Source organism: Hemiscyllium ocellatum, chromosome 28 (genome assembly GCF_020745735.1).
Source record: "Hemiscyllium ocellatum isolate sHemOce1 chromosome 28, sHemOce1.pat.X.cur, whole genome shotgun sequence".
In the NCBI taxonomy this organism is placed as follows: Eukaryota; Metazoa; Chordata; class Chondrichthyes; order Orectolobiformes; family Hemiscylliidae; genus Hemiscyllium; species Hemiscyllium ocellatum.
Genome location: NC_083428.1, coordinates 31,678,635 through 31,700,587, shown reverse-complemented (window position 1 = coordinate 31,700,587; position 21,953 = coordinate 31,678,635). Strand labels below are relative to the sequence as shown.

The window sequence follows — 21,953 nt, the reverse complement described above, 5'->3', positions numbered from 1 at the left end:
GGGGACCATTCAGTGATTTTCGTTTTTACTGAGATGGTCTGTTGCACTATTCTACACTTGATTCAACTCTGCATTTGTTTTGTGTCTCATATATTAAATATACATAATATAACACATGTCTTTTCTCTCCATTGTTGGCTTCTATTAATATGCTTAGATTTTGGTATTTTTCAGTGAAAAAAGGGGACACTTGTTGGTTTATCTGTTATGCCCACACGTGCTACCTGATCTGCTGAGTGTTCAAAGTATTTCAGTTTTTGGCAAAGTTGCTTTCATATTGGTGTTGTGAGGCACATTAAGACATTTTTTCTATGTTAAAGACACTGTATAATTGCAAGTTGTTTTTCACTACTTCCAGTGCCTGCAGTATTTTTGCTTTCTGTTCACTTCGACTCTTAGGAGTACAGGGAAAATATTGCATTCAAATTACAAGAGACAAAAATAGGCATAAAATTAGGCAAGATGTCTGTGCGAAATAAGGGTGTGTGCTATTATAGCATTATTAGCAAAAAGTTTTTCAGCAGTGTCAAAAGACCGTTAAGGATGGTGTAGGACCATGACAGATTGCTGAAATTCAAGCTAATTGTCAGTTTAAGAAACAAATGCTAAACATCCTAGGGTGATATCCTTATTAATATTGAAATAGATAAGTAATATCATTTTGGATAATTTAGGATATCTCAAATTTAATGAGTGTTTAGGTCCAGATGAGTGATCGTTTTAATATAATTATGTATTTTGTGGTGTGATTATTGCCATTTGTTCTGTGCTGTTTCTCTTGCTCTGCTCATGAAGGCAGTCTCATAATTCAGTCAAATATTTGTTGCTTGTAAGATTGAATATTTCTATTTGGCTGGTCAGCTGGCCTATTATGTAGACTGATGCCAGCAATTCCCATACCAGCTGAGGTTACCATTAAGGATTCTCCTTCTCAACCTTCCCTCAGCTGAGGCATGGTGACCCACAAGTTAAACCACCACCAGTCGCATTTCTCCCTCTCATAAGAGAGCAACCCTTGGAAAAACTATGGTGACTTTACCTTCTATTCCTACTGTTGAAATAAGTTTCATGATACACTGTCATAATATCTAATTGTAGATTTGAAATTAAATGTTATGGCATCTTTAAGTATGTTTTACAAAGAAATGGCTTGAGTCCAAGACAGGCGAAAGTGTCTGAACATAAATAACATGGTATCCCCCTCTTTTTCTTGTAAAAGAAAGTTCATATGAAATTTTTTCATATCCACCAAATTTCTGTTCCTCCACTCTATACGAATGTCATACAAATGACAATATAAATGTTCTACAAATAACTAAAATGTTAGGGTAATAAGTGGGGATCTCAAATTCTGATTGCAATTTATAACATTTCAATAGGGAGCATTAACATAATCAATTTTGTGGTTCACAACCTTTTGTTTTTGACCTGCAGTGGTACTGCTGAAACATTACTTCCCTTTAAAGGAAACCATTATAGGAAGTGAATAAATTCCACCATGGATACATAGTTTCAATGAAATTGTAAATATTTTCCAACTACAAAGGGTTGTAAGAGTCTTGGCATTCTGGAGATGTACAGCACAGAAACAGACTCTCCGGTCCAACTCATCCATGCTGACCAGATATCCTAAGTTAATATAGTCCCATTTGTCAGCACTTGGCCCATATACCTCTAAACCTATCCTATTCATATATCCATCCAGATGCTTTTTAAATGTTATAGTTATACCAGCTTCCACCACTTCCTCTGGCAGCTCATTCCATACATGCACCATCCTCTGCATGAAAAAGTTACCCCTTAAGTCCCCTTTAAATCTTTCCCCTCTCACCCTAAACCTTTGCCCTCTAGGTCTAGACTGCTGCAACAAAGGGGAAAAAAACCTTGTCTGTTTACCCTATCCATGACCCTCATGATTTTATAAATCTCTATAAGGTCACTCCTCAGCCTCCGATGCTCCAGAGTAAACAGCCCCAGCCTATTCAGGCTCTGCCTAGCTCAAACCCTCCAACCCTGGCAACATTCTTGTAAATCTTTTCTGAACCTATATGTTCTGTTTATTGAGTTTTGGCTTTTAAATTGGTGACTTATGCAAGGGAAGGAATCTTGTAATGAGTTGAACATAATTTGTTAGCACTTCGAAAAGAAAACCCATTGGAGACCACCAATTGCCAGTATTATCTTAATGTATAATAGAAAAACCTCGATTAATTTTCACGTCACAAAAATTTATTGAATTGAAACAAGAACTCCTGGGGCCCACTAATGAACACTGAAAAATTAAATGTTTACTTTAAGATGCAATGTGGTGGAAGTAGGTAATTATGTAAGAAAGTGTTGACTTCCTCCAGTTTTCTCTTAACTATTTCTTCCTTCTGTGCTATTCAATACATATTTTCTTATGAATGGAATTCTGCTAAAATGTGCCCATCCTGTTCAGGTTAAGTGTGCACTGACATTTTTTTTGATCCTCCTGGAAAGTGCATGTTTGATCAGAAACATGTCTATGAATTTTACTGGGTTGGTTTAAGATCTACTTCCTGTTTCTGTCGTCTTGCCAAAAATCAATGTATTTTTTAAGATTGAGCACAGTGTCCTATTGTAATTGTGCAGTGTTCAAATGGTCATATTGTGATCTAACTTGGCTTGACCCTTTTGAGTGTTCCAGTGCTGGAATGATGCCAGGTGTAAGAGTTAACTACAGATATATTGTCCACAGGGCAAACAGCTGTCTCCCTAAAACAGCTAATTTAACTTGAACTGTACTTTGAGGAATACACAATTTTGGTGAACATGTTTTATTTTGGAAACCACATTTGCATTTTCTGATACTCTTAAAACCTGCCTGAAAAATTGGTTCTGACTATGTTTATGCTCCTTTTAAATTTCTATTGAGAACCACTGGTGTCTGTTACGGGTTGTTGTTAGTGTTAATATAGAAGGCCTAATCCAATTTTCTTTTCTGGAATATATCCAGTTGCAGATTTGTGGAACTTATTAATCAGGATAAATTCCTTTGGATAAATTTCTTAAGTTTCCTTGTTTTCAGTTATTCCTGCTAGTGATGACAACACTGAGTAATTTATATTATTTTTCAAGCTGGGACTTAGATTTTGCAGTAAGCTTACAATTTCTTCATGCTCTAAAATCCTGTTTCTGATTCTGTTTTTCTCTTTCATTAAAACAGACTGATAATATTGATTTTGTTTATCAGTGTACCCAGTTGAATGCATATTTGAGCGACTGGAACAGCTTGATGTTCAACAGACATTGTGTCTGAAACTATATATCATGTTGTTGACAATGTACGGATAGTTACCTAATATCTTGTTAGATTCTAAGTCTTCATAGTTGTAATCTTTTGTTTCCTTAATGTGAAGACTGCAATTTTCTTTTTCCCTCTTGAGTTGAAGATGTTAATGTTGGGTCCATTATAACCACAAAAGGAGTGGTTGCAAGATCTGGCACTTACAGTTGATGTATCTTGGGCTTTCAAATAGATGCTAATTCATAGGTTGTTAGATAATTTCTTTTGCAGATCATGGAAATGAGTCCACTAGTTTTGGCATTAAACGTACCACCGTCTGCGATTGTACCTTTCTGTACATCTTTGCTAAAACTTGTTCTCAAACTGACTCTCTTGATAGAGCTAGCTGGGTAGTACTAAATGAACCGGAGGGCAAGTCTTAAATTAAGCAGCATTAGTAAAAATCTGTCTACTGCATCAATATGTCAATCCTATTTGAAGAGAGTTCCCGAATGCACTGCTCATAGCTGTGGTACTGTAGCTGCTCACATTAATTTTGTATAGGAACCTCCCAGCTGGAGGCTGGACTAGAATTGAACTTGTGCCTTTAAGCTGAAAGAGTTGTTGTCTACATCTGCATTTTTTTTCCATTCCATTGAAAGATTGCAGATGTATCCCTGAATGTCACGTGTCCATCATGCTGCACTGTTTATCTATGCTTCTTAGTTGAGGTTTGCCATCCTGGTTCATTCAGTGTTATCTAGCTTTGGCAATTCGGTTTCGTAAAGGTAGTCAGAATGATTTTATTTATTGAAGTGAATTTTTTAAAAAATTGATCTTGAACTGAGAGAGAGCCAGTCAAGACATATTTGCTACATATATTTAATTAACCTAGTTCTCCTTGGGGACTTGTAGTTGTTTGAATCACCCACAAGGGTGTTATGTAGGAAATCTTATGATTCGGCTGCAACAGCAATGAAAGGCCACGTATATCTTGTTCATGTGTTCCTTGGATGTTGTTTTTCCGTTACTTGGATGTTGTCTTTCCATAACTTTGTTGGTCTTGATTAACTTGTTTGTAAAACTCTGCCCAACATCATGGTGTGTTGCCATTGTGTGTCACATTCTATAGCCACTGCCGATATTGAAGGGACTAGGTATTGAGTCTAATTATCATAGCGCTGATGGAATGGGTAACCTATTTATTCCGAATGTTGTTGAGGAATGCAGCATAAAGGCTAGTGCTAAATATTTTTTCATCCCCTCAAATCGGTAGATTATGGAGGAGTTTTATGAGGCCAGCAGGTGTAGTACACATTGCAAATTACCTGGCCTTCAATCTTGCTTCAATCCATTATGGTAATATGATGTGTTCAATGAATTTTCTAGTTCATAATAACTTCCAGAAGGGGGTTGGTTGGCTCAGTTGGCTGATTGCAATGCCGAATGAAACCATCAGCCTGAGTTCACTTCCCACACTGGTGAAATCACCGTGAAGGTCCCACCTCAATTTGTTTTTGTGACACATGGGTTAAACTCAACATGCGTTATCTCATAGTCTGGGACTATGGCAACTTTATTTTAGTAACATCCAGGGTATTAATCATGGGTACTTTGCAATGTTGATTTGGATTTTAGTCTTAATTGAGATGATCAGTATTAAGAAGTATTATTCTGCAGGAATTCCTGTTCTGAAATGTAACGTGAAATAGATTTTGCACCCCTGACAGAGAAACATAATACTTTGGTCGTGTGGTATATATAGGTAAGTTTTCTAACCCTACCCTAGTCCCCCAAAAAACTGTGTGCTTGCTTTTCAAAGGAATTTTAATTAAGTAATTTTCTTTTCCAGGCTCTCTTTGTTCTTTTTATTTTGGCCTACATTCATATTGCCTTTTCTCGCTCTCCAATTAATTGCCTGGAGCATGTCCGTGAAAAATGGCCAAGAGATGGGATCCTCCGTGTAGAAATCCAACGCAATTCTAGTCGTGCCCCCATTTTCCTTCAGTTCTACGAATCAGAAAACTTTGCTGGTATGGTAAAGGAACCAACAGAAGATGAAGAGGAACTGTCAGTAGAAATGTTTGACAATAGTTCTATACAGGTGAGATTACAGTGCCAAGGCAGGCACAATAAATACAAAATTGTTCATTTAGATTCAGTTTTGGATGAAAACATCTTTTTGAAGTTCTCATGTTTTAAAAATGTAATTTAAGTTTATGTGCTGCAGCTTTGCAGTGACTCTGGGATTAAATAGGGAGGTGCAAAGAAAGACTTTTCATATTTAAAGATAAGTGGGGATATAGTAAAGTAAACTTTTTTCCACAGTAGTGTCAACAATTATAGATGCAAACAAATTACAACAAATTTGTAAGTATATGAATGCTTTTCTTGAGGTTCCATAATGCATCTTTGATACAAAGCCTTGGAAACCTCTGAAGCTATTCAGTGTGTGAAGACCCATTTATTTGAATTCAGTTTATGGATAGTTGCTGTGTATGCAGTTTCCACAGGGTGAGAAAAATATAGTAAAAACCAAGGATATTTAAAAATACTATTTTTTTCACTTGATTTGCCGATTCTCAAGCACCCTAGCCCACGGTAGCTTTCTTGCACCTTCATTCATTGTAAGTTAAGTAAGGAAATGGAACAGTAATATGTCCCAGCAGTGCAAACGTTCCACCGATGGAGATTTTGAAATATGGAGTGGTAAATTTAGTGAAATGTACAGATGAAAGGAAGTGAACCAATAGGTGTGTATGGATTGCATGCATAGAAAGTAAGTCTTCTGAGGCTGTTGTCAGAATAGACAAAAATGCATAAGTCCAGTTTTTAAACAACTGATTGCACCTGTTCGATTTCTATTTGGTCTTATCAGCTTTGGATAAATATTGCACTTTGCAAAATTTACCATATTCAGGTTTGAAATAATCTGGATGTGAGGAAATCTGATACACATTCTAATGCAGGATAAGGAATTTATTGTCAGGAATTTATACTTGTTAAGCGTTTGTGCCATTAAAACCTGGGGAAAAGATCACTCTAAAATACCACTTGTGTAACATACTCCATCCATCCTCCATTTTCTGCCATTGCTGTGCAGTCACCATCACCAGTATTTCATCCTGGTGTTAATAGTACTAAATGTCACTTATTTTTCACTGTTGAAGTAGGAAAATTTCGTATATGCAGTGTTGTATTTGAGACGTGACTAATAAAACTGCCTCTACATGCTATTGTATTATACCCGCTATTAAGAAGTGAAGTAAATTTGTTTGGCTTGATTTGGCATTGGAGTTATTGCTGACTATCTACTGTGTCATCAGCACAGTACTTCAAATGGAAAGCAGAAAAAATGTGAACTTGCTTGATTTTATTGAACATAGTTATTTATATAATTCCAGATGAAGTATAATTTTAAGGGCTGCAATATTTTAGTATGTGCATCCATATTTACAAGGTAAATGTTGCATGTAATCTGAGACTATTTGAAGCAGAAACTATCTAAACTGTATAGGTCACTACTTTATTTTGAGGGCAGCTCACAGTTTGGTTTACAAGCTGGGTCTGAATGTGTTTCAGTCTCCAACCAGTTTATTTTTCAAATCTTCAGTTTATTCCCAGAACTAGAACCAAACTACATGGTTCTGAATATTAATTTAGTGGCTGTCATGCCTGTGTGCATGTAACTATACTTGTATATTTGTGTACATGTCCATCAATGTGTTTGTGTGTACAAATTTCTGGATTGAAACGAACATGAAAAATAGTTCATTTTAATGATTGCCAGGTTAAGTATAAAGGAAACGTGAGCATAATAGCCCCTTTCAAATTTGCATCATCTCATATACTTAACTTCAGTCCATCTTTAATAATTTGTTTATCCTCTCTACTCCTCTCCTTTGGAACTCTTTTCCTCCTTACTTAAAAAACTTCCTTGAAATCATTGACTGCCCAAATTTTAACAGTTTTGATTTCCCCTTTTCTGTAGCTCAGTCTAAAGTTAGGTATGGGTAAGCCCTGAGAATCTATTATAATCGTATTGGTGAGCATTTAGAAAAGAATGGGGTATTAAGTCCAGTCAGTATGTATTTTGTATATTTTTGAAGAAATTATCATTTGGATGTAGGAAATGTGGTAGATATTGTGTGTTTGGATAATATTCCAAAGATTCTTTTAATATAAAATCAAATATATGATGTTAGTCAATAGAAAGCAGAATGATAGATATTTGTTGATGGGCAAAAAAACAACTTGTTCGCGTTAATAGAGTTTGCTCAGTTTGCAGAGAGATTGCAGTTTATGACAAGTCATCAATTCAAAATTGTTGCTGTAAATTAGAAGAGAAAAATCTGATTATTTTTTCTTGGGCAGTTGTTGAACTGTGAAAGCTTTGCTGTAGGGAGTACCTTCCTCTAGCAAGGTGGATAATGGGGATCCATTAGATGTGGTATATTTAGACTTCCAAAAAGCATTTGACAAGGTGTTGCGTAAAAGACTGATTCAGACGGTTAGATCCCATGGGTTAAGAATAGATATTTGCTTTGATAGAGGATTGGCTGTTTGACAGAAATAGAGGTTCAGGATAAATGTGTTCTTCTCTGGATGGTGAACTGTAACTAGTGGAATTTCACAGGCTTCTTGGACCTCAACTATTTACAATCTACATAAATGATCTGTGAACAGGGACAAAGTGTAATATAGCAAAATTCATGGATGATATTAATTTAAGTGGAAAAGCAGGCTGTGATGAGGAGACAGATGGCCATTTCTTTGGCAAGGAAAATGGGCCAGAATATGGTAGGTGGAGTTTAATAAGGATAAGTGCGGTTTAGTTTATTTTGGTTAGAAACAATTAATGGGCAAATTGTTATTTAACTTCAAAGTGTGTCAGTTCATAGGGATCTGGGCATCATAGTGCATGAATGGCAGAAAGTGGGTCTATAGGCGCAGCACATAACAAAAGCAAATGGAATCCTGATATTTATTTCAAGATGACAGAGTTGTAAAAGTAAAGAAGTATTGTTACAGTTATATAGGGTGTTACTGAGACCACATGTGGAGTAGTGTGTCCAGTTTTGGCCTCCTTACTTGAAGGATTTCGTGTTATTGAACGCAATTCAGAAGAGTTTCACCACCTTAATTTAAGGGAGGAAAGGGCTGTAATACAAGGAGCAGTTGACTAGCTTGAGCTGGTGCTCGCTGGAGTTCAGAAGGATGAGAGGGGATCTGATTGAGGTATATAAAATGCTAAAGAGCATTGATAAGGTGGATATTGAACAGATATCTTGAACAAAAGGTCATAGATATCGAATGAAAGGAGGTAAGCTCAAATCTAAGATGAGCAGCAATTACTGGAATCAGTGAAAACTACCTGCCCCAAACTGCATTGGAGGCAGAATCAATCAACAAATTCAACAAAGAAATAGATATGTTTCTGATGAAAAGTAGAATAAAGGGCAAAAAAGGAGTTCAGATCAAGATAAAATCATTCATGGTCTTATTAAATGGCCCAACAGACTCAAAGGGATGAATTGCCTACTCCCATTCCTAAAACCCATGTTTCATGTTACTTAAAAGCATCTTTGTGGGGAAGAAAATATGGGATGGTGGGTTTGATTGTTATGGCAAAGAGTTGGGATCAAATGTGATGGCCTAAATGGCTTCCTTCTAGTGTTAGTTTTGTTTACTGTCTTTGAACCATAACCCAAGCATTTGAGGAACACTTATAAAAATTTGTGTTTCCTCTCAGGAGTACTGTAAGTCAGTTGTTAGAATGTTAGTCAATTGTAGGACCATCATTTCTCTTTGAAGATGCTGTTTGTTCTTGCATAGTGAAAAGCTCGGAACAAGCTTAAACTTCACAATAGGATTTCCTGCCTGCTTTTCATGTCCTGAAAAAGGGACAGGCAGCAGTTATGTATTCTGCCAACAGCTAGGCAAGTCTTGACTGATAGTCCAGATGTATTAAGTCCAAGAGCAACAAAGGAAAAAGTGAGCGAGGAGCTTCTGCAAGTGATCCATAGGTTGTAATAAAAACCTGCTAGAGTAATAAATATAAGAGTCAGTAAGTTATATTCAAGTTTTGCATATGCAGAAATGTGCTTATACCTTTGTCAATGTTGATGGTAAGTGCTGGAGCCCTCCTGATTCTTCGAAAGGTTATATTTAATTCAGAAATTATGAAAGGTTCGCCCACCAGTGTTCATTTGTTTCCATGTTCAATATTGGCCAATCTGCTTTGCATTTTCAGCACTTGTTTTTTTTTCCCCAAAGAGAAAACACATGCCTAACTTTTCTTGCCTTTCTGCTCCTTTTCACAGTTTGAACTCGACATTGAACCCAAAGTGTTCTTAAAGCCCTCACTTGGAAATAAAGCAGAAGTTGTAACGCAGGTGGTACACAATGATAGCCAGGGGCTCTCATTCACTGAGGCACCTAGTAAAGGTATGCAGCCTCTGCAGGAAACAGTCTCCGAGTTTGAGATGCTAACAAGAGCAGGTAAAATTTTAGTGATATAAAAGCTCTACTTTTCCCCTTCTTGCCAACCTGCTTCCAACATCTTTCAAACTCTACACTTGGGTAGGACCCTTATTTGTTCCTCTTAGAGATGTAGAATTGCTAATCACACTCCTAAACTTTGGTGAAATACTGCCTGAGTGATGATCGTTATTCAAGCTAAGAAGAAAATTGCCTTGATTTAGAAGTTGAAATAATTTTTTGCTTTGAAAGAAAACGTACTGTGGAGATTTCTTTACTTTCAATAATAGCTAATGCAAAACTCATTGATTACTTGCCACAATTATACAGCTCTTCATAAGCTCTAAGTTTGCTGCTTTTGCTTCTGAACACTAACTAGCATCTAAATCTGGCTTTCAAATTTAAAACTAAACATTGTTGTTTAATCTATTAACACACAGCCTTTTTTCACTTGTATTTTGTTCTCACTACTCCTATGTAAATTGTTGGCATTCTTACAAAACAAACTTACCTTAATTCCAGGCAGAAGGTAATACTACTTGCCGCATATATTTGATTATGTTTTGGTTAAACCTGCTTTTTTAATTTTAGAGAAAATGGAAAGGTTGCCTTTATGGTATATAATAAGCTCTTTGTTAGAAATTTATGATAAGCACTTATAAAGGTATTGCAAAATCATTGGAAAGAAACCTTCACTATGCTGGTGCCTTTTCTCCCTCCCTTAGGTGGGGGTATTGTTACAAATGCATCTTGCCTTGATTTTGGAACAAATGTAACTTGCCTGGTTACTGCAGGCCTATGGTTTCTGCTGCATGCAGTAACAGCAGTGTTACAGAATACGCATGCTCCATTTAATTTTTTTTAAACTGAAGGGCTTGACCATTTAAAGGTAACAAGTAGCACACCTTAAGGCAGTGTGTTTTGGAAAACGTCAATCACCCGACCCCATTTGATGCCTTAAAAAGGAGGGGCCACTGACAGACAGAGACAGGGATCCACTGAACAGAAGGAAAGATAGAGGTGAAGGTGCAGTTATTAGTGGGCTCTTTGGGCTCAGTGAAGCTTGGAGTACTGTTGGGTGCAGCTAAGAGTATTGGTCAGCGTTCAGGAGAAACTGAGATGCATGGTGCAGTTGAGGTTCAGAAGAAACTGTCAAGAACTGTGAAATCATATGGGAGGAACACAGTATTAATTAGATTTTTGTTACTAATTACTGACTTCTGAGTGAAGTTGGGTGTGTGTTTATTTTTGTGAGGGATTGTATTTTTAAAAGAAAGTTAGAGTCCTGGAATAATGTTCTAATCTAGATGTGTCTGAGAAAGTAACTGCAAATCTCTTGGAGTGTTAACGGAAGATTATTTGTTTACAGTGTGGGATTAATGACACTGAGTAAACATTGAACGGTATTAACTTGCTTTTGGTTTAGGATAATCAAGCTCTGATTTAAGCTTAGGAGAATTCCAAAGTTTTTAAACTTTCACAGCACTACTGGGGAGAAGCAGTTAAGACAGTCTTAGATTTAATATAGATTAGATTACCTACCTTACAGTGTGGAAACAGGCCCTTTGGCCCAACAAGTCCACACTGACCCTCCGAAGAGTAAATCACCCAGGCTCATTTCCCTCTGACTATTGCATCTAATACTATGGGTAGTTTAGCATGGCCAATTCACCTAACCTGCAATTCTTTGGACTGTGGGAGGAAACTGGAGCACCTGGAGGAAACCCACGCAGACACTGGGGGAATGTGCAAACTCCACACAGACAGTTGCCCAAGGATGGAATCGAACCTGGGACCTTGATGCTGTGTGGCAGCAGTGCTGAGCCACCGTGCCACCCTATGGGGTAAATTCTCTGAACTCGGAACTGTAATGTGATGGGTTCGAGGAATAGATAAGACTTTGTTTTGTAATCTGGTATACTTTCAAACTGTGTTCAATTTTTAGATAGCTTGGCTTTTTTTCCCTTTTTTTTGTGTGATAATCTTTTTTTTTGTGTGGAGAATATTCTGCACCCTTGTGTATTTCTGTTTCACTGAATGACCATCGTGTTAAACAAAAGAAAGATTTGTCAAGCCAGACTTAATTTTGGGATCTGACTTGTTCAATAGTAGCATCAGTAGGGAATACAACACAGCAGAGCTTCTTCCACTGTCAGGAACTACCACTTTAGATTATTAAGAATTAAAAATTCCCTCTGCAAGATAAATTATACCTTCTTGACAGTCTAAACATTGTTAATGTACCAGATGGGAGAGGATCACTTTGCCACTTTCTGTACTCCTGTTTTCTGATGTAAATGAGATTTGATGAAATCTACTCTGAATTGCCTGGTGATTTTGTCTTTTGGAAAAACTTAAATTGGGTACCATTATCAGAACGCCATTGTTTTCAGTGCTGTTCATAGTTGTCACCGGAGTCATTAATGTAATGGAACTAGCATGCTATAGTTAATTTCATTTATTTTGAATAGGACTTCACTAGTCCTGTAGTACTTCCAAGTACCACTGATTTTGTTTTAAGGTTTGTATTAATCAGTGTTCTTCAATCTACCCTGGTTCCCACTCACTTTGCAGAAGGGTTCTATTTACATGGCAGAATCCACGAACTTGCTGTCAGAATATAGGTACCAGATGTAGCAACATCATTACTGGGAGCTGTCTTCTAAAGTAGACATTAAATGTTAAGTAAATTTAGGAGATGAGAAAAGAAGAGATGAACTAAAGTCAACAAATTTATTTTAAAAATGCTCCAGTTTGTGCTAATTAACTGCACGGTTGTAAAGTGGGAATTACCTTAACATTTGTTTTCCAGTTGTGCTTTTATATCTTGAAATGCTAACAGTGCATATTCCCAATTATAACTTTGCTTGTTGCCCCATGTTATTCTCTATTGTATCATACATTGGAAATGGCATTATTCTCTATTGTATCTTATCCATTGGAAATGGTATAACCTGTCACTTTACTGATGTCTAATGCTTACTTTTTTTCCATTTTGTAGTTTGGCCACAAGAAGAGTATATTGTTGAATACTCACTGGAGTATGGATTTCTCCGTCTCTCTCAGAGTACCAGGCAACGTCTAAACATCCCAGTCATGGTAGTTACACTAGGTAAGAGGTAGAATGGGTATATAAACTGTGTTTAGAACTACAGGAAAGCACCTGCCTTGCTTATAAGTGATGGGTGTCTGAGTTGTCAATTCTGTTTCCATTGCAGCAGCATGTGTTGATTGCAAGAACTGCTTACATTTAGACTTCCAGCACAGACAAATGTTACGCACACAGCTTATTCCCTAGAGCAGAATTAGAGGCAACGGAATGCACCTTATGAAAACATAAGTAACAGTGAAAGCTGGACAAAAACGAACAGAGAACATATGTCTCTTTCCTCCGTTTTCCCCATATTTTTCAGTGATCACTCCATGTTTTATATTTATAGTTCCTTATGATTTGGTATGCTATTGGATAAGTTATTAGGTTCTGTACTTTTAAAATAAAAAAACGTTACATAAGAATTTTCAAATTGAAATATTACTACAGCTTTTGAATCTTTTGAAGTGCCAGGTTCAAAATCACAATGAAATACATGCTTTCCCCAGACATTTTCATTTTTCACCTGACTGCAGTTTAGGTTTGTTATTTATCAACCAAAATGATCTCCCATGCATTCTTAAGAATTAAACTTGATAACTATTCTTTGTTTTTTCATCCTTCTCAGGATATTTGGCATTTAGGAATGTGTTATCCTCCAGTCCTGTGATTTCCAAGCTCTAAAGTGATGCCTATGATGACTTCTGTATCTAGTGATCTCATTTGTAATCAGAAACTGACCAGATTTATTTTCATTCTCTATGAGCTGATTTTTTTTTTGCCTTGATCCTGTCACCTGAGGCCAGATGGGTCTCTTGGGGAACTTTAGAACACTGGTTAGACAAAGACATGGTGTGCTGAAAGCTGTCCTGTTCTCTGTTTGCCTTGCTATCTTTAATCTTTTGCTTGTCACTCTTGAATGCAGCAGGCCTCTGTGTTTATTTTGATTTGTTTACAGGGTGAATCATGTTTTAAAATCAATTTTATTGTTTGAATTTGGCTTCAATCAGCGTTTATTGAAAATCCATTCAGAATGCAATAATTTCCAGTCAAAATGTTTTAATGGTGTAGTGTTGCAGTTAACCAGTATCTTGAAGAGAACATTGAAGCCTGATTTCATTGTTAAATGGTTCTTCTCTGATTTCAAGGGTACTTTTTACATGAAAGGCAAATATATATCATTTAAGCAGTTTTGCATTTTAAAGGGCATTCACTTCTTTTCCTCCTTTCATGCAGATCATTGTTCCATGAGAATACTTGGGTAATAATCCAAGATTTGCTCTTAAATAGAGTGAAAAGGTCTCTTACACACTGTCAAAAAGAATATATCTTGATAGTGAGGATTGTTGTTCGTGCTTTTGACGCAGCACATAAATTGTGACCAGAATTTACAAATAGCTAATTTATATTATGCAATTTTGTTCACAGATCCAACAAAAGATCTTTGCTTTGGAGATGGATTTAGCCGATTTCTTTTGGATGAATTTTTAGGCTATGATGATATACTGATGTCCAGTGTGAAAGCATTGGCTGAAAATGAAGAAAACAAAGGTGAGTTCAATCAACACCACAACAATGGCTGACTAGTCTCAGCTAGCATTTAAACCAATCAACTGTACCTTTATACTTTGGATTTAATCTTCTGTTCTGCCAAAAAAAAATTAGTTAGCATGCGTTATCAAAAACAAAAGGAAGAGTCAATTTGTTAAAGTTATTGCCTTCAGTAATATGTCGATATAGGTATTTTACTAATATACTTTGCTTTGGTGACTTTTAAGAGCAGATGGCAAGTAAACAATTTAAAAGAAAACAGGAGGATACCATTCAGCCCTTTGGGAATTTCACGATTCTATTAGATCACAGCTGATATATATTTTAACTCTATCCATCACTTCTGTTTCAAAGTTACAAACTACTCACCAAAAAAAAATCATTGATTTAAGTTTGGGGAATCAGTTCAAATTTCCATTATAATTTGTGAAAAAACATTTTTTGACATCATCTCTGAGTAGCTCAACTCCTATGGCTGTCCACCCTTAATCTGAACTCTTATTGGAGAAGATAAGGGATGACTATCAAATCCTTGACAAACATATGAACAGCAATGGACTGTTAAACCCTTGGTCCACCTGACTGTTTCACACAGTTGTGATACCGTCGATTCTATAAAAACCCTATGATTATCTGAGAAACAGGAAATATGAGTAAGAAACAAGTAAAAGCTCAGACCAAAATGGAGAGGAGAAGGAATATTGAAAATTCTTGTCTCGTGCATGCAGAAGATTTAAAACGAAAATGGGTCTGGAAGATCACTGGCCCTGAATTCATTGTAGGACATACCTATCTTCAGTTGTAATGTCTTCCTCAACCAGACTCAGGCCCATTTCTTGTTCAGTAAATCAGCATGAGCCACACAAAACAACAACCTTGTTTGAGGTCCATTACTCCCTGATGCAAGAAACATAATTTGACGTGGAACCTAGATGACACCTTTCTGCAACTTAGAATTCTGAACCTGGTTCTTCTCCAACCTTATTGTTGTCAAACTGTCAACTGGAACACAATCTATTCCATTCATTTTTTTAAAAAAAAATCATTCTTGTGAAGTGGGCATCACTGACTAGGCCAGTATTTGTTTTCAATCCCTATTTACCCCTGGAGAAAGTGGTGGCACCTTGAACTAATGCATTTCTTGGGGTGTATGGACATCCACTGTGCTATTAGGAAAGGAGTTCCAGGATTTTGTCCCATTGATAGTGGAGGAATGAAAATATTGTTTGGAGTCAAGATAGTGTGTGGTTTGGAGGGGAACTTGCAGCTGGTGCTGTGACTATGCATTTGCTGTCCTTGTCCTTCTAGACTGTAGAGGTTGCAGGTTTGGAAGGTGCTTTAGGTGAAATTTTTCAGTTACTGTAGTGGTCCTAGTAGATGGTCCACACTGCTGCCTCTGTGCATTGGTGATGAAAAGGGAGAATGTTGTGGTGGTGAATGGGGTGCCAATCAAGCCGGGTACTTTGTCCTGCGTGGTGTTAAGTTTCTAAGTTGTCCTCCTGTACGCCCACCCTGAGAGTGGAAAGAGTCATCCTCTTTGGCGAGGGACCAATGATGATAGCAGTTCAATTTCTGGTCAGTGTAACTCCCAGCATGTTGACTGTAGAAATATATAAATAGTAATGCCATGGACAGTGGTTAGGCCTAAGCCTTATAAAGTGTAGTCAGATCATTAATAAGTCTACACATCTGTAAAGCATATGCAACTCTCAGCATATCTTGATCACTGAAATGTTTTATGCTGGGAATTAGTCTCTTCGATCTTCTTTGCACTTTCTCAAAAGCTGCAATGTAACATGCCATGTGAAGGCATCAAACTCAGACAGTATTTGAAGTGAGGCTTTACCAGGGTCTTGTAAGTGTCAAATTAGTATGTCTTCACTTATCAATGATCCTATAAATGCACCCAGCACACTCTGTTCTAGCTTTCACTTCACTATATTGCTTTAGAAATCTAAGAGCATCCAGAATCCTTTATTTCTATGTCTTTTTAAATACTTTGCTTGATCAGTTTATCACTATTGGGCATTTAACTTGTCCACATGGATAACAGTGCACTTTCAAATTAAACAGCATACCAGTTACGAGCATGATCTCATAATAAATTAAGATCCAGTTGAAGAGGCAAGCATCATTTACAATCCCAGTACTCATACGGGCCTTCATAATTTCATAGTTTAGTGCTCTGGATGATCTATCTTTTAACTTGAGTTCCAAGTGATTTGATTTGACCATTATTAGTGATAGTGATCAAATATTTTATTCAGTAGAAGCAAGGCTCATTACGTTATAGTATCTATATAGTAATTCCCAACGTGCAATGATGTGTTGTATTGCTTGTTGTTCCCTGGAATAACAGAAGTTGCAATCTGCGCAAGTGTAACCATGCCAGCTAGTGCTCCAGTATCATCGTCCATACAGAATGAGAAATGGACACAGCTGGTTCTTTCCTTGGCAATGACTGTCAGAAGATCCCACACTCTTGGCCAAATTCTACTGCAACCTTAGGGAATGCTTACTAATTATAAATTTTTTATACCTGAATTAACCTATCCAGTAGAAAGTTGACATGTACTCCTTGTTGCCTACTTTGACCAGGTAGTCTCGTTTAACTCTTGGTTATTTTCAATGCTTCTAAACTATTATCAGTGTTATTATGGCAATACCGATGTACATTATTTACACAATAAAGGTGTAATGTCCATGATGGCCTAATGATTTCTATGAGGTTTGCTCCCCTTTATAGCTTATCACTTCAATTGAGTTGTCTAGTGTGTGTTCAGATGAGAACATAGTTGCCTTTACTTGCTATTCTTATCTTATTTGTGCTTTTCTTTAGTTTACTTTTAGCCATATTGCCCCTTGTCTCTGCTCTTGCCATCCTTCTGCTACTACTGTACTGTCATTTTTTTAATATTACTTACACTCATAAGGCATAATAGTTTATTTGGTTGATACAAAAATGAAACACAGTATGTATATAAATATTCTTGGAGTTCAGGCTATATTATGCACAGATTTGCAGTCAATGCATCCATATCATGAAGAAAAATTGTAAAGAACTGTGGTCCCAATAATATTCCCTGCAGCCTGACTGGCTCCAAACAAATCCAATCCGTATATAACAACTCTTTGCCTGCATCCTGCCTGTCAGTTCCTAAAGCAACCCAATATTTCACTATGATTCCTGAAAGTATAATCCTGTACAGATTTTTTGTTACATTACTTAACAAAAGCTTTGGAAGTTAGATTGTCTATTTGGTTTCCCTCATTCATAATCTTCATGAGAACTTCAACTATACACTAGTGTTTAAAGCATGAAACCTTTAATGAAACCTTTTTGAGTGTCCCTAATATGTCCCACCATATTCAAGCATATTTTGCATCCCTAATGATTCTCTTAAAGGTATTTCCTATTACTGATATCAAATTAATGGGCCTGACATTACCCATGGCTTATCGGCTTTTTAAAAGATAGGGACAAAAGTTAGCTACCTTATAGCCTACAACCCAAAATGTAGTAGGTATTAAAATGCAACTGGGGTTGATGTAACATCTGTCCAATCTCTGGGGAGACTTGGGCAAATACAATTTGACTTAATTGCTCAATTTCCAAATTTTTAATTCTGTTTTAAAATATTATGTTAGTCTGATAATGAGTTTTACTATTCAAATCAAGAAATTCTATTAGTTGAACATAGTCTTCAAGAGTGAGGACTGATGCAAATTGAACATTTCTTCTGTATACCGACTCCTTTTGTAGCCTATCCTTGAACCACCTCCTGAGGTCTACATAGCTTTTTGACAATTTTGACTTCACATAACTGAAAATTGTTTTTCAATTTCTTTCATAGTTGTCTACACTGTATTAAATTTTTAACTGATCTGGTTGCTAGTCTTATAATTGCTACTCGATAAGTTTATTCCTTAATTTCCTGTGCTTCAGGGAACACAAACTCGGTCTGTAATATGTTTTCAGAATTTAACTTTCTTCCCCTGAAACAGATATTCCTAAATTCAAAATATATCAGAATCGATTCAGTTCTTGGATCTTTACTCTTGATGTATTCTGTTTCACTCTGTAATCGTTGGTATAATTTATAATTAATCATTGAAGGACTTATATATATATTTGTTAATGGAAATTACCATACAAACAAATTTAGTTTGATATGTTGCTAGAACCACTTAAGCAACAGTAAGTGCAACTCTACAGCTCGAACTCCTTATGTGAACTCCATTCCAAATAAAGTAATTGACATTGTTGATGAGACATAAACAATTTATTGCAGGATTTTAGAAGCCATTTGAATTAAAATGTTACCATTTTGTTTTACGTGGCGATTGCATCTTAAATGTCACCTATGTTTTATTTTTCAACCAGGATTTTTGCGCAATGTAGTGTCTGGGGAACACTATCGTTTTGTTAGCATGTGGATGGCTAGAACCTCCTACCTGGCAGCCTTTGTCATCATGGTTATATTTGTAAGTATGTTAGTGAGCCATATTAATGTCTGTTATTCCTGCAGTCAACTTCCAGATGTATGGGTGGAAAAGCTTAACTTCTTTTCGCTCCCAAGGATACACTGTGAACTGAACGTGGCATCAGGAGACTTACCTTCTTTTTCTCCTCTGCCCCCACCAAAGAAAGTCCTTCAACCAACACCAGTTTGCATTCACGAAGTTCCATTATAATAGTCATACATCCCAAAGCACTTCACAACAGCATTGTTAAACACAGTTTGAATGTCAAGCCACATGGGGTGACAATTGAGACAGATGATGATTAAAAAGGTAAGTTTTAAGAAGCATACAGTCATAGTCATAGAGATGTACAGTAAGGAAAGACCCTTCCGTCCAACTTGTCCATGCCTACCAGATACTCCAACCTAGTCTAGTCCCACCTGCCAGCACCCAGCCCGTATCCCTCCAAACACTTCCTATTCATATACTCATCCAGATGCCTTTTAAATGCTGCAATTGTACTAGCCTCCACTACTTCCTCTGGCAGCTCATTCCATACAGATACCACCCTCTGTGTGAAAAAATTGCCCCTTAGGTCTTTATATCTTTCCCCTCTCACCCTAAACCTATGCTCTCTAGTTCTGGACTCTCCTACCCCAGGGAAAAGGAAGACTTTGTCTATTTATCCTCTCCATGTCCCTCATGATTTTATAAGGCTCTATAAGATCACTCCGCAGCCTCCAACGCTCCAGGGAAAATAGCCCCAGCTAATTCAACCTCTCCCAATAGCTCAAATCCTCCAACCCTGGCAACATACTTGCAAATCTTTTCTGAACCCTTTCAAGTTCACAACATCTTTCCGAAAGGAAGGAGACCAGAATTGCATTCAATATTCCAACAGTGGCCTAACCAATGTCCTGTACAGCCGTAATATGACCTCCCAACTCCTGAACTCAATACTCTGACCAATAAAGGTAAACATACCAAACGCCTTCTTTGCTATCCTATCTACCAGTGAATCCACTTTCAAGGAATGATGAACCTGCACTCCAAGGTCTGTTTGTTCAGCAGCACTCCCTAGGAACTAGGAGTTGCAGGTAGATCAGAGAGTGAAGAAGGTGTTTAGTATACTTTCCTCTATTGCGGCATGGTAGCGCAGTGGTTAGCACTGCTGCCTCACAGTGCCAGAGACCCGGGTTCGATTACTGCCTCAGGCAACTGTCTGTGTGGAGTTTGCATGTTCTCCCCATGTCTGCGTGGGTTTCTTCCAGGTGCTCTGGTTTCGTCCCACAGGCCAAAAATGTGCAGGTTAGGTGAATTGGCCATGCTAAATTGCCCATAATGTTAGATGAAAGGGTAAATGTAGGGGAATGAGTCTGGGTGGGTTACTGTTCGGAGGATTGGTGTGTACTTGTTGGGTTATAAGTAATTTATCTAATCATACAATTCTAATAAGGTGATTATCCCTTTCTTATTTCTCAGTTCCATCCAAATAACTTGCATGGATGTATTTCCAGGAATATCCTCCCTCAGTATAGCTGTAATGCTATCCCTTACTAAAAACGCCACCTCCCTCCTCTCTTGCCTCCTTTTCTGTCCTTTCTGTAGCATTTGTATCCTGGAACATTAAGCTGCCAGTCCTGTCCATCCCTGAGCCATGTTTCTGTAATTGATATGATATCCCAGTCCCATGTTCCTAACCCTGTCCTGAGTTTATTTGCCTTCCTTATAGGCCCCTTGCATTGAAATAAATGCAATTTAATTTATCAGTCCTACCTTGTTCTCTGCTTTGTCCCTGCCTGTCCTGACTATTTGACTCACTTCTTTTCTCCACTGTACCAGTCTGATTGATCTCTTTCCTCAGTATCTCCCTGGGTCCCAATCTCTTCCCCCCCCCCCCCCCGCAACCTTACTAGTTTAAATCCTCCTCGGCAGCTCTAGCAAATCTCTGTGCCAGTATATTAGTCCCCTTCCAATTTAGGTGCAATCTGTCCTCCTTGTACTGGTCACTTTTACTTCAAAAGAGTTTCCAGTGATCCAAAAATGTGAATCCTTCTCCCGTACACCCCAGCTGCTCAGCCACTCATTCATCTGCTCTATCCTCCTATTCCTGCCTTCACTAGCTCATAGCACCTGGAGTAATCTGATATTACTACTCTCGAGGACCTCCTTTTTAAATTCCTGCCTAACTCTCTCTAATCTCCCTTCAGAATCTCAACTCTTTCCCCTACCTATGTCATTGGTTCCAGTGTGTACAATGATCTCCTCCTGGCCCCTTTCCCCTGAAAGCATCTGCACCCTCTCTGAGACATCCTTGAACCTGGCACCAGGAAAGCAACACACCATTCTGATTTTTCACTGCTGGCCACAGAAATGTCTTTGTGCCTTGGGTTAGAGAGTCCCCAACCCAATCGATCTCTTGACACTCGACATACCCCTCATTGCATTAGATCCAGTCTCAATATTAGAAATATGGCTGTTTGTGCTATGTTCCCCTGAGAATCCATCACCCCCTGTGTTTTCCAAAACAGCATACTTGTTTGAAATGAGGATCGCCATAGAAAACTTCTGCACTACCTACCTACCTACCTCTCTTACTTTTCCTAGTTTTAACCCATTTATGTGACTGTATTTGCGACTTTTCTCCCTTCCTATAACTGCCATCCATCACATCACCTTGATCTTGTAAATTCCTCATTGCCTCCAACCCCCTCTCCAGCCGATCCATTTGACCTGAATGGGTTCGCAACCAATGGCATTTATTGCAGATATAATCCTCAGTAACATGTAAACTCTCCCTAAACTCCCACATCCAACAAGAAGAGTATATCACTCGTTTTTGCTTCTTTCAATCTACAGACCCAGAAAATAGCTCTGTCTTATTCCTCTACATAACACTGCTTCAGTTTAAATTAATACTTACGGCTTTTTTTTTTAAGTTTAATCAAAAGACGTATCGCAATACAACATATAATCAAGAAAGAACCTACTCTACTCACTACTGCAGACTTACTGTAAAACCACACTTAAAATATTCGCTTATTTGTTTCTGTGCTGTGGCCTCTCCCAAACAGGTTCCTCCAAGATTAGTTGTGAATTTCTCGCTCGCTCTCTGACATG

The 21,953-nt window shown here is 37.6% G+C and overlaps 1 protein-coding gene across 2 annotated transcripts in view; it reads left to right on the top strand.

The window, feature by feature from the left end:
* The window catches only part of tmem259 (transmembrane protein 259), a 52,253-nt gene that overhangs the window by 12,051 nt on the left and 18,249 nt on the right, over window positions 1-21,953 (top strand). The window contains exons 2-6 of one of the 2 annotated variants that reach the window (XM_060846037.1): window positions 5,100-5,351; window positions 9,571-9,694; window positions 12,729-12,839; window positions 14,247-14,369; window positions 18,754-18,854. In XM_060846037.1, the coding sequence (XP_060702020.1) occupies window positions 5,100-5,351; window positions 9,571-9,694; window positions 12,729-12,839; window positions 14,247-14,369; window positions 18,754-18,854 (711 nt within the window). Of the gene's footprint in view, window positions 1-5,099; window positions 5,352-9,570; window positions 9,749-12,728; window positions 12,840-14,246; window positions 14,370-18,753; window positions 18,855-21,953 lie in introns of both variants that reach the window. The other variant, XM_060846036.1, reaches the window with a different exon arrangement.